The 12061-nt window shown below is 42.4% G+C and overlaps 1 protein-coding gene across 7 annotated transcripts in view; it reads left to right on the plus strand.

The window, feature by feature from the left end:
* FAM149B1 (family with sequence similarity 149 member B1) overlaps positions 1–11586 on the plus strand; it is a 76608-nt gene extending 65022 nt beyond the window's left edge. For 4 of the 7 annotated variants that reach the window (XM_030798473.1, XM_030798476.1, XM_030798478.1 and 1 more), the window contains exons 9-13: positions 205–308; positions 2689–2913; positions 4557–4680; positions 9367–9439; positions 11331–11586. In XM_030798473.1, coding sequence (XP_030654333.1) covers positions 205–308; positions 2689–2913; positions 4557–4680; positions 9367–9439; positions 11331–11404 — 600 coding nt within the window. In that variant the 3' untranslated portion in view covers positions 11405–11586. Of the gene's footprint in view, positions 1–204; positions 309–2688; positions 2948–4556; positions 5059–9366; positions 9440–11330 lie in introns of those variants that run through there. The other 3 variants (XR_004026745.1, XM_030798474.1, XM_030798477.1) reach the window with 3 other exon arrangements.
* Positions 11587–12061: the final 475 nt, after the last annotated feature.

The raw sequence follows: 12061 nt of genomic DNA on the forward strand, positions 1-12061 counted from the left end.
GATTTAGGAATTGAAAGGAGGGACCCTATCACATGGACAATTGACTTGCGGCCCCAGCTAAGGGCCCCAAGATGTTATAAAAACTAAAGCATGGGGAAAAAGTATAAATAACCAAATTGCAAATACTAACTTTTGGCAAAGTTGGAAAACCAAACAGGTATCTTCTCCAACCGATCATGAGTACTGTCTTCTTTCAACACATAGATGAGTCTCTGTCAAGCAAGCAGTCATCAGCCAAATGTAAATGGTCTCTTGGTTCATGGGATGCCTCTACAGCCAAGAAATCGCTCCCTAATGGACAAGCTCCTGTAAGAAGTTCAACATTTTCAGACTATACAGTGTAAAAGGGAGACAGAGGGGAAGCAAAATCAGTTTATCAGGATGCATGTATTGAGTGCCAACCAAGCAACCACAAAAACTCCTGGGGAGTAAAACATCCAAGGGACATGGTCTCCACCATCAGGGGGCTGATAATGTAACTGGAAAGAGAAGACATACGTGGGTAAAAAAAGACCTAACCATATGTGGCATTTTTGTAACTGAGTGCCATGTACATGCTCTCCAGAATGAGTGCTATGACAGCCCCAAAGCATTCTGGTGGGTAAATATAGGTTTTGAACTTGTCCTTGAAAGATGGGGCTTTGGATAAGCAAAGGAGAGCAGCAAGGGCATTCTAGGTAGGAGGAATGATGTGGGGAAAGGTTTGGAGATACGAAAAAACAAAATATTTAGGAAAGATAGATCATTTTTGACATAGAAGAACGGAAGATAGGTCAGAACTTTAATGCTTCTGATCAAAGATAATTGACAATCTTCTAGAATTAAAATAGACCATGGTGTGATTAGCGGGAAAGAAGTGACTATGGAACTAATGAATGTTAGGACCAGATTGTGGAGGGTTTTGAGTGTCGTGTTTTTGGGATTCATCCACGTTGTTATGACCTCCTCCCTTGCTGAGTATTCTATTTTAAGAATACACACGATTTATCCATCTGAGTCATTTCCAGGTTAGAGGTATTACACATAAAGGTACTCTGAATATTCTTGTATAGGTCTTTTTTGTGGTTTTACGGTCTCATTTCTCTTGAGTTGATATCTAGAAAGGGTCATAGGACAGGTGTATGTTTAGTTTCATAGGAAATTGCCATATGGTTTCCCAAAGGAGTTGTACCATTTTACACTCCTTCCAGCAATGTATGAATTTTGGTTTGGGAGCACATATATTTAACTCAGGAATCTGAAAGATCGATTTCACCATAGTGTAAATGGATGGAGTGGAAGGAACTGAAGGTAAGGGGTCAATGCAGGAGTCCACGCGTGAGCTACTAAAGGGTCTGCACTCAAGCGGCCACACAGGGCGAGAAATGAATGAGCTATTTTAGGAGATAATGTCAAGTAAGTGAAATTCTATAGAAATACAGGAATCAAAGTTATCTCAGATTTCAAGCTTGAGGGAAGCCTGTGTTGGCGGAAAAGATGGGTTTCTTCTGGGGTGTGTTTACAGTGATAAGCCATCTCACTGGAAATGTGGAAGAGGTTGCATCTGGAGACTGATCTAAAAGTCACCTGGCTAGAGAAGGCAATCAAATCCAGAAGTTCATAGAACAAAATAAAGGTGAACATAGGGCAGCTAAAGCCTAAACATTTTGTAATTAGAAAGCAGTTAGGGTGTGTTACAAAAAAAAAAAAAAAAAAAAGCGTAAGTGAATTGCTAGAGAGGCAGGAAGACCAGAACAGTCTCCAGGTTTAGCCCTGTTCCTTGATGGGCAGCATCCCTTCAGAGTCCTCCGAGCACGGTGCCATGTTTTGCACTAGAGGACACCAAAGTGGCCTGAAAGGTTGAGGAACTTGCTGAAAGCTATAGGAGCAAATGGCAGAGCTTAGCTGTGTTATTCTTTCACTTCTCTTCCATTTAATTGTGCAGATAGTCTTAGATGTCTTAAAATAGTCAAATGTCCTCTCACTTGCTTTAAAAAAAAATACAATACAGACCTGAATCTGTAGGGCAGTATTTAAGCTACTGAACTGTTTAGGTGTGGTATTTTATTTATTGGACGACTTACAGAAACGGGTTGTATTTCAGTTATTTATGCAAATGGGGCTACTGTGGTCCCAACAGCTCTGGCTCTGGGCAGCACAAGACCCTTTGCCCACTCCCAGCTTTCCAAGGAACCCAAACCCAAATCCCTGCCAGCTCCAACTTCCTCAGCACTTTAATCGCTACAGTGGCAGCCACACTGGTGCCACCACTGCTCCCAAGCAGCAATATTCGTCTTTCAGTTGTCTTTCTGGTGACAATCTTTCAGCACAAAAGAATGCCTCAAACAGAGTAGGAATCAGCCCCTGTGGCAAATTTTTGGGAAGCACTTTGGGGTAGGTGTCCTTCAGGCTTGCCTTCACTGGTGACTAAAAAAGTGACTGTGATGGCAGGTGGATAATGGACTTGCTTTGCCAAATGTCCATTCTAGTAAATTATGTTTATGATTGAAATAATGTCCCACTTTTAAGAACAGATTCTCATGCCTGAGCTAGAGTACCATCTGGAAACTAGTGTTACTTATTGAAAGGTTTTTTTGCTTTATTTCCCCCTAAATGTAATTTCTAGTCTAAGGCATTTTACCCCGTGAGTCTTGTCTTCCTTGACATACTGATCTTTACTTCACTGTGGGTTTCTGATTTGGCTACTAGAGATCTTGATGACAAGCTACTTATGATGCCTGGGTCCAATACCATCCTTTCAACTCGAAATTGGCCAAATCGAGCTGTGGAGTTTAGTACATCATCTCTGTCATACACAGTGCAGTCCACCAGGAGACGCAATCCACTGCCACGAACCCTTCATCCGATCAGCACGAGCCATTCACGTGCTAGAACACCAAGACCTGTGGAAGAAATCCTCAGAGGAGCCCGAGTGTAGGTTTCAAAAGCAGAACTTCTGGAAACCGTGGTAAAACTAATACATTTTACATACAGAGTTAATTTAAATATAAAACTGAAATCTATGCCTAGAAACTAATCATTAAGTAGTCTTATGACAGATTGCCCATGGGTTTAGATCCAATAAATTTTTTAATGGGGTTAAATGTTATTTTATTTTTTTAGATACAGTCTCACTCCTGTCGCCCACGCTGCAGTGCAGTGGATGATCATGGCTCACTGCAGCCTCAACTTCTGGGCTCAAGTGGTTCTCCCACCCCAGCCTCCCAAGTAGCCAGGACCACAGGCGGGTGGTGCCACCATGTCAGGTTAACTTTTTGTGTTTTTAATAGAGACAGGGGTCTTGTCATGTTGCCCAGGCTGGTTTCAATTCCTGAGCTCAAGCAATCTGCCTGCCTCAGTCTCCCAAAGTGCTGAGATTACAGGTGTGAACCACTGCACCCAGCAGGGGTTAAATTTTAATGAAATAGATATTGAATCTTTCTGTTGATCTAGTTAAAGAGTTCTGTCTATTTGTAAAAATAAAATGTTGGCTAGAATACTATATTGGGGTTACAAAAGGAATAAAGAACCTATTTATTTAATCAAACATTTTCCGCAGTGGGAACATATTCAGTGAAATTCACTCCAGAATAATAGTTAATTCCTCTTTAAGGTTTTTCTGTACCACTGGGATCTGCTTATTCCATTGACAATAAAAACTTTATAAACCTCAGATAAGGAGTTGCTTACATACCAGGAAAAATATCCCTTAGCACTTCCTAGGAAGTGACACTAAAAATAATTGCCTTTCCCACCCTTCATTCACTACACACTCTGAGCCTCATCATGCAAAAATACCTAGGAGCCAATTTGAAACAGAATTATTTTAGCTGTTGATTCACAAAGTGTCTTAGGATGATTAATTTCTAAAAATATCCTCAAAGGTATAAGATAATAAGGCCACAGCAGTGTTTTCAATGCAGCTTCCAAGTTAAGCATTATTATGTGGATGTAGCTATATCTATGCCAACGGAGCTATAAATTCATTCATTTGGGGATGAGTAGTCTTGATGTATAATTAATCTCTCATTCCTTCTGACAGTACTTTTTTTCAAAGTTGAAAAGTAAGTTGCTTTGTTACTTCTGGGACATGAAAGTATCATTCAGTTTCAATTACTGTCTTAAGGATGAGGAATACTGCAAGCTGCTCCAGATCCTACTGAAGGGAATGAAGGGTTAGGAACTTTACCCTAGAACTATAGTTATTAGGGAAAAGGATAACCAGAAGGTCCAGAACTGTCAAGAATTCCATCATCAGCAGGGAATTTACAAATCCAAATCAGCAGAGAAGTGCAATACCAGATAGGGACAAATGTTTTATTCCAGTTCTGTGGGAGAGAAAAGGCCAGCTTCTGTTGTGTACCCAGAGTATAGAGCTTCAAAACAAAATCAGAAAACACTATTTTAAAAACTAATTTTCCAAAAATCCTGAGATCTCTACTTAAAAACATAGGCAGCCTAAAGTTTTCTGTGCACATTAAACTCATCTGCTTCATTTATCTGATTTCTAGTCAATTTGCTGGTATTGTTATAACTTCATGCTTTCATACCTTGGTGTTTGTTGGTGGGATCTGTAGCCCACTGGCAGCCGACTCGCTCTCCTCTCCCTCACCGATGCCCCTGAGTCGACATAATCTGCTACCACCTATTGGCACAGCTGAAGTGGAACATGTGAGCACTGTGGGGTCACAAGGACAGATGGTATGTTTCTTTCATATTGCCTCTCCACGTACTTACTATACAACCTCATGGGCAGTAATTCTGCAGGATCTGTGCCCTGATCTTGATTTATACTGTGTTTTGTCAAAAGTACAAACAGAGTGCTAATTTATGAGGTGGAATTGGAGCTGTTTGGCCTGCACTTACCATATCTGCCATGGTCGATAGGGTTTTAACTACATACCACACTACAGATAGTTTTCACTGTTTCTGTAACTTTTGTCTCCTCTGCAGAAACCCCACGGCGACTCTAGTCGAGCTCAAAGTGCAGTGGTGGATGAACCTAACTATCAGCAGCCACAAGAAAGGCTCCTTTTGCCCGACTTTTTCCCCAGGCCCAACACAACTCAATCATTTTTGGTAGAGTGACATACTTCCTAGAATGGTCTTGATAGTTGGGGAAAGAAAAGGTGGGGGGAATACTAGTTTGGCAGACTTAAGACTTTATCTAGAGGCTTAACTCAGAATAAAAGTTCAGTTTCCAACAATAAAAAGTGTTATAAATACATTTTGTTCAAATTCTAACTAGTCCCTGACGCCTATTCTTTAATGCCTTATACAGAAATCACAAATTCTAAGCAATTTAATACTTAGATATGTCTGACCACAAGCAAGAATATTAAATCCCAGTACATATCAGATAAGCATAGCTTTATTGTGTAATCCTGTTCTTCTGGAATTACATCAAAAGTGGTCTCAGATTATGATGAGTCCTGGTGGATGGGTGAGTTGGGACTTTAATAAAAATTTTTTTTCAGAAGCAGGCTCTTGCCATGTTGCCCAGACTAGACTTGGAACTCCTGGGCTCCAGCAATCCTGCCTTAGCCTCCCGAGTAGCTGGGACTACAGGTGCACACCACTGTACCCAGCTTAGGACTTTTTCTTTCTACTGGTGTTTTAAATGCTGACACTGCCTACCATTTATTATGCATTTACTAGCCCTTTTAAGTAATAGAAAAAACCTGATCAGCAATGGGGTCATGCACTGACCTTCCCCATTTGTAGGCCAGGAGCTCGACCCCACATAATCTGCTTTGTGGCAAGACGGCTTGGAGAGCCTGGGGAAGTAACCAGGGACCCCACATCCTGACAGTTTTAGGGATGGTAGTGTTTGCAGCACACTTGTCCCAACTCATGACCCTTGAACCACGGCAGGCTAAAGCCCTGCAAAGTTTTTCTTCTATGAGAAGAGTGGTAAGGATAATCAATATCAGACCTCTGTATTAGTTTCCTAGGGCTTAAGAAATGACCAACACTGGGTGCCTTAAAACAGCAGAAATTTTTTCCTCACAGTTCCAGAGGCGAGAAGTTCAAAATCAAGGTGTCAGCAGAGCTATGCTCCCTTTCCAAGGTCTAGGGAATAATCTTTTTGTCTCTTCCTGGATTCTGGTGGCCACCTGTGATCCCTGGTGTTCCTTGGCTTGCAGCTGCATCACTCCCAATTTCTTTTTTTTTTTTGAGACAGAGTCTCGCTCTGTCACCTAGGGTGGAGTGCAATGGCGCAATCTCAGCTCACTGCAACCTCTGCCTACTGGGTTCATGTGATTCTCCTGCCTCAGCCTCCCCAATAGCTAGGACTACAGGTGCCTGCCACCACGCCCAGCTAATTTTTGTATTTTTACTAGAGATGGGGCTTTGCCATCTTGGCCAGGCTGGTCTCGAACTCCTGACCTCCAGTTATCTGCCCACCTCAGCCTCCCAAAGTGCCGTGATTGATTACAGGCATGAGCCACTGCACCCGGCCTTTTTTTTTTCTTTTCTTTTTTTTTTTTTTTTTTTTTTTTTTTTTTTTTTAAGACAGGGTCTCACTCTTGCCCAGGCTGGAGTGCAGAGCACAGCTCACTGCAGCCTCAACCTCCTGGGCTTAAGTGATCATCTCACCTCAGCCTCCTGAGTAGCTGGGACTACAGGCGCATGCCACCATGTCCTGCTAATTTTTTTATTTTGTAGAGATAGGGTATCACTATGTTGGCCAGACTGGTCTCAAACTCCGAGGTTCAAGTGATCCTCCCACCTCAGCCTCCCAAAGTGCTGGGACTACAGGCATGAGCCACATGCCCAGCCTGCCTGTCTTTACATGGCTTTCCTCCCTGTGTGTCTGTGTCCAGGGTTCCCTCTTCTTATAAAGATACCAGTCGCTGAATTTAGGGCCCACCCTAATCTAATGTGACTTTACCTTAACTTGATTCATCTGCAAAGACCCTATTTCCAAACTTGGTCACATTCACAAGTTCCAGGTGGACATAAATTTTGAGGGAACACTGTTCAACCTAGTAGACCCCACGAGGTTGACTTAGGGAGAAACTCACCAAAAACAAGAAAAGGAAACATGAGCATTTCTGATTCCTGGGGTTCAGCGTGAACCCCAGAAAGTTTGAGAACTTCCACTGAATTTGCCTTCTTATAATCTGATACAGGACATTTATTAAGTAGTACTTGATGATTATATTACACAGCTAGATTCTCTGAAACTTTTTTTTTTTTGAGACGGAGTCTTACTCTGTTGCCCAGGCTAGAGTGCTGTGGTGCAATCTCAGCTCACTGCAGCCTCCGCCTCCTGGGTTCAGTCGATTCTCCTGCCTCAGCCTCGAGTAGCTGGGACTACCGGCACCTGCCACCATGCCCAGCTAATTTTTATATTTTTTTAGTAAAGACAGTGTTTCTCCAAGTTGCCCAGGCTGGTCTTGAACTTCTGACCCCAAGTGACTACCTTGGCCTCCCCAAAGTGCTGGGATTACAGGCGTGAGCCACCGCTCTCAGCCAAACATTTCTTTCTTTTTAAGAGACAAGTATCTCGCTACATCACCCAGACTGGAGTGTAGTGGTGCAATCAGCACACTGCAGACTCAAACTCCTGGGCTCAAGTGATCCTCCCACCGCAGCCTCCCAAGTAGCTGGGATTACAGGTGTGCACCTCTGCACCTGGCTAAAAACATTTAATTTTTGGTTGCCTTAGGAATAAAACTGAACAGATGAAAACATTTCAGTCTTCTAAGTTTATAACAAAAAAAAATTAAAAATTACTTACCATTTCTCTCCCCATTTGCTATCATAAAAAGGGAGACAGCTAGTTGTTCAGTTTATTAGGAATGCTAGCTGTGAGCCGGTTGCAGTGGCTCACACCTGTAATCCCAGTATTTTGGGAGGCTGAGGCGGGCAGATCACCTGAAGTCAGGAGTTTGAGACCAGCCTGGCTAACATGGTGAAACCCGTTTCTATTAAAAATAACAGAAAATAGGCCAGGCGCGGTGGCTCACGCCTGTAATCCCAGCACTTTGGGAGGCCGAGGTGGGTGGATCACGAGGTCAGGAAATCGAGACCACAGTGAAACCCCCATCTCTACTAAAAATACAAAAAATTAGCCGGGCGTGGTGGCGGGCACCTGTAGTCCCAGCTACTCGGGAGGCTGAGGCAGGAGAATGGCGTGAACCCGGGAGGCGGAGCTTGCAGTGAGCCGAGATTGCGCCACTGCACTCCAGCCTGGGCGACAGAGCGAGACTCTGTCTCAAAAAAAAAAAAAAAAAAAAAAAAAAAACAAAAAAAAACAGAAAATTAGCCAGGCATGGTGGTGCATGCCTGTAATCCCAGCTACTAGGGAGACTAAGGCAGGAGAATTGCTTGAGCCTGGGAGGTGGAGGTTGCAGTGAGCCGAGATCGTGCCATTGCACTCCAGCCTGGGCGACAGGGCAAGAAGACTCTGTCGCCCAACAAAAAAAAAGAATGCTAGCTGTGAGTCCTGGGACTGGCACTACAGACTAGCACTTTGCTCCTTGCTGTTTTCATCTAGAATAGGGGCCAGTAAACTACAGTTCCTGGGCTACTCACTTGGCCTACCGCCTTGTTTTGTAAATAAACTTTTATTGGAGCAGTGCCACCAAGCTCATTTATGTGCTATCTATGGCTACCTTCATACCGTAACAGTGAAGCTGAGTAGTTGCAACAACCACCCTATGGTCCACAAAGCCTAATATAATAACTATCTGGCCCTTTACAAAAAATAAGTTTGCTGACCCCGATCTCTAAAATATAGGGGCTTCACCAGAAAAAGCTTCCTCAAATCTCTCGATTTCAGTGCTCTCTCAAGGGAACTACTGGGGGATGTTTTTATTCCAGAAGCCCCAGCAGGATGTCATGTATAGCTTTATTTGATATTTGCATTTTAATATTTTAGTCGTATCTCTACATTTTTTAATTCCTTGAGGTAACTGAAATGTTTGCATTTCGTAATGCTAAAAAGTAAATGTAAAGTTAAATTTCAATATGGTGGTAAAGTCGTAAGTATTTCAATGTTGCTGAAAAGGCTGGTTGTTTTAAATGAAACCATTCATTTAAAATATATGCAGCAGTCAACAAAAAGAAATCAGACGAACCCCCTTAGAAGCTAACTGAAATATTAAACCATATGGATTATTTATAAATCCTGATTTTCTTAACGGCATAGTAATAACATTGAAGAATCTGCAATTTTTCCAATAAATGGCTTTGTGGGCATCTGGCTTGGGATTTTCTACTTGAAATTCAACACAGTGCACTCGGCTGACTTTTCCCTCAAGTTGGTAGTCTATGCCTTTTACACTGTTGATTTCAAAGTTTTCCTGTGAACCTGCTAAAATATTATCCTTTGTGAGAAGATGCATCATAAGAAGTGTCTCCTCTTTTCTCTTTTAGCTGGATACACAGTATCGTCACTCATGTGCAGTTGAGTATCCTCATCAGGCCCGACCTGGTAGGGGATCTGCAGGTAAAGGTGGGGCCATGGCCCTTATTTACTACTGTGTGGTTGTGTTAAGATCCAGCCTTTGTCTTTTTTCCTACACTAATTTCCCCTTCTTTCAGATTTTCTTGGATTTATTGTTTTCCCACATCTTTGTAAATCACCTAAAATTCATTTTGGAACATGGGGTATAATAAAAAGCTAGGAGAGTTCTACTGCTCAGAGCCAAAAAGTTCCAGATTCCTGTTTTCTTCATACCATGTAAATTAACTTCTCACTACTTTGGTAAACTGCTTTTTTTTTTTAATCTAAAAAGTTCAACCCAAATTAGTCCTTGTTATAACATTCAAAATATTCTTTAAGAACACAGCATGGGGGCCGGGCACCGTGGCTCAAGCCTGTAATCCCAGCACTTTGGGAGGCCGAGGCGGGCGGATCACGAGGTCAGGAGATCGAGACCATCCTGGCTAACACGGTGAAACCCCGTCTCTACTAAAAATACAAAAAATTAGCCGGGCGTGTTGGCGGGTGCCTGTAGTCCCAGCTACTCGGGAGGCTGAGGCAAGAGAATGGCATGGACCCGGGAGGCAGAGCTTGCAGTGAGCCGAGATCACGCCACTGCACTCCAGCCTGGGGGGACACAGCAAGACTCCGTCTCAAAAAAAAAAAAAAAGAACACAGCATGGATTTTATTATGCAGGCAAAATCCATATTCCTATGGATTAAACTGCTTTGATCAGTTAATCTGTTAGGCCAAGGTAAGAAAAGAAATTCTAAACCATCAGGATATGCTGAGTCTGATTCTATCGCATTAACTCTTTTTATCTTTAAATTATACTCTGTAGATGTACTAACAAAGAAGTGATGGGAGAAAATTGAGGGATGTCTTTTTTGAGACAGTCTCTCTGCTGATCAGGCCAGAATGCAGTGGCATGATCATGGCTCGCTGTAGCCTCGAAATCTTGGGCTCAAGGGATCCTCCCACCTAAGCCTCCCACGTAGCTGGGGCTACAAGCAGTGCCACCTTGCCCAGCTAATTTATTTTTTGTAGAGACAGGGTCTTCCTATGTTGCCCAGGCTGCAGGATGTCTTAATTCTTAATTCTTCCTGTGACAGTCTTCTCACTACCATCAGGGTCATTCTTATTATGCTGAAGGTAAATTTAGAAGTAATGGACAGCTGAGATGTTTCCTGTTAATGATCAGAATAATCAGCAACTATAGTAAAAAACTAGTCTGCCTCAAACCATCTTTGCAGTCCAAGTGATTTCTCAGCTCAGTTCCCCGTAGCATTGTCTGGTAGTCTTTGAATGCTTTTGTCAGATTCTGCTTTCAGATCTGCATTTGAGCTACAATTTCAGCCACACTGAAAGTCAGGTATAACTGGCCGGGCACGGTGGCTCATGCCTGTAATCCCAGCACTTTTGGGAGGCCAAGGAGGGCAGATCACGAGGTCAGCAGATTGAGACCATCCTGGCTAACATAGTGAAACCCCGTCTCTAGTAAAAATACAAAAAATTAGCTGGGTGTGGTGGCAGATGCCTGTAGTCCCAGCTACTCCGGAGACTGAGGCAGGAGAATGAGGTGAATCCGGGAGGTGGAGCTTGCAGTGAGCCGAGATCATGCCACTGCACCTCCAGCCTGGGGGACAGAGTGAGACTCCACCTCAAAAAACAAAATAAAAAAACAAACAAACAAAAAACCCTCAGGTATAACTTATGTAACACTGAAGTGGAAGTGAGTAAATCAGACATCTTGCTTCTTTTTAATTAGTGGGCTCTTCTGCAAAACTAGTTTACTGCTTTCATACCTTAAGAAAGTCCAATTCATAATTGGAGCAAAAAAGCCCTTAGCTATAAACTTGAGAGTGATTATCAAACCTAGACGGTCTACTAATGTTACTCTATGTCATCTGACAGGTCCTCAGTTACATGGGTCTACAAAATCTCAAAGTAGAGGCGGACCAGTCTCTCGAACCAGGCAGGGACCATAAGGCAAATGAGAAGACCTATCAGGCTGCAGGAAACACGAGATTTCATGAAGCGGTATTCAGTCATTAAGTGATGCAGAGCTTGTATAGAAGATCGACTAGAAGATCGACTAGAAACCATCTTCATGAAGAGTGATTTTGGCACAAGTGACTGAAGAATAAAACACTATAGCGGCCAAAAATGACATGAGTGTTTTTTCTATCTCCAGTTACTATCTCTTTCAGCAGAAATTAACCTATTCCATTGGAAAGGAAAGTTTGTACCCAAAGATGCAACAATGAATAATACCCAAATCATTGCTCATGTTGTCTCTTAACAATGATCAGTTCAATCATATAGGATTTGATGAGCTCACATACACAAAAAGCAGCAACTGATCAGTGACAATATCACTGGCTTCAGAATACTTCAGCTTGTGTTCATTTCTGTAGAGTTGTACTCAGTTTTAACTCATTTTGCTGTTGAAAATCTGACCTCATCAAATAGATGTCATTCCTAAAACTCTCTTTAGATGTCCTACCCTATCAGCAGATTAAAATGGAAAGGGTGTATAACTAAAAACATAAATGTTAAGCATTAGTGTAAAGTAACTTCTGTAATAAATTATATCGCATATTTTTTCAGATAGGACAGCTCAACCTTACGATGCCTACCTGATG

This window comes from Nomascus leucogenys, chromosome 18, assembly GCF_006542625.1.
Source record: "Nomascus leucogenys isolate Asia chromosome 18, Asia_NLE_v1, whole genome shotgun sequence".
NCBI classification, from domain to species: domain Eukaryota; kingdom Metazoa; phylum Chordata; class Mammalia; order Primates; family Hylobatidae; genus Nomascus; species Nomascus leucogenys.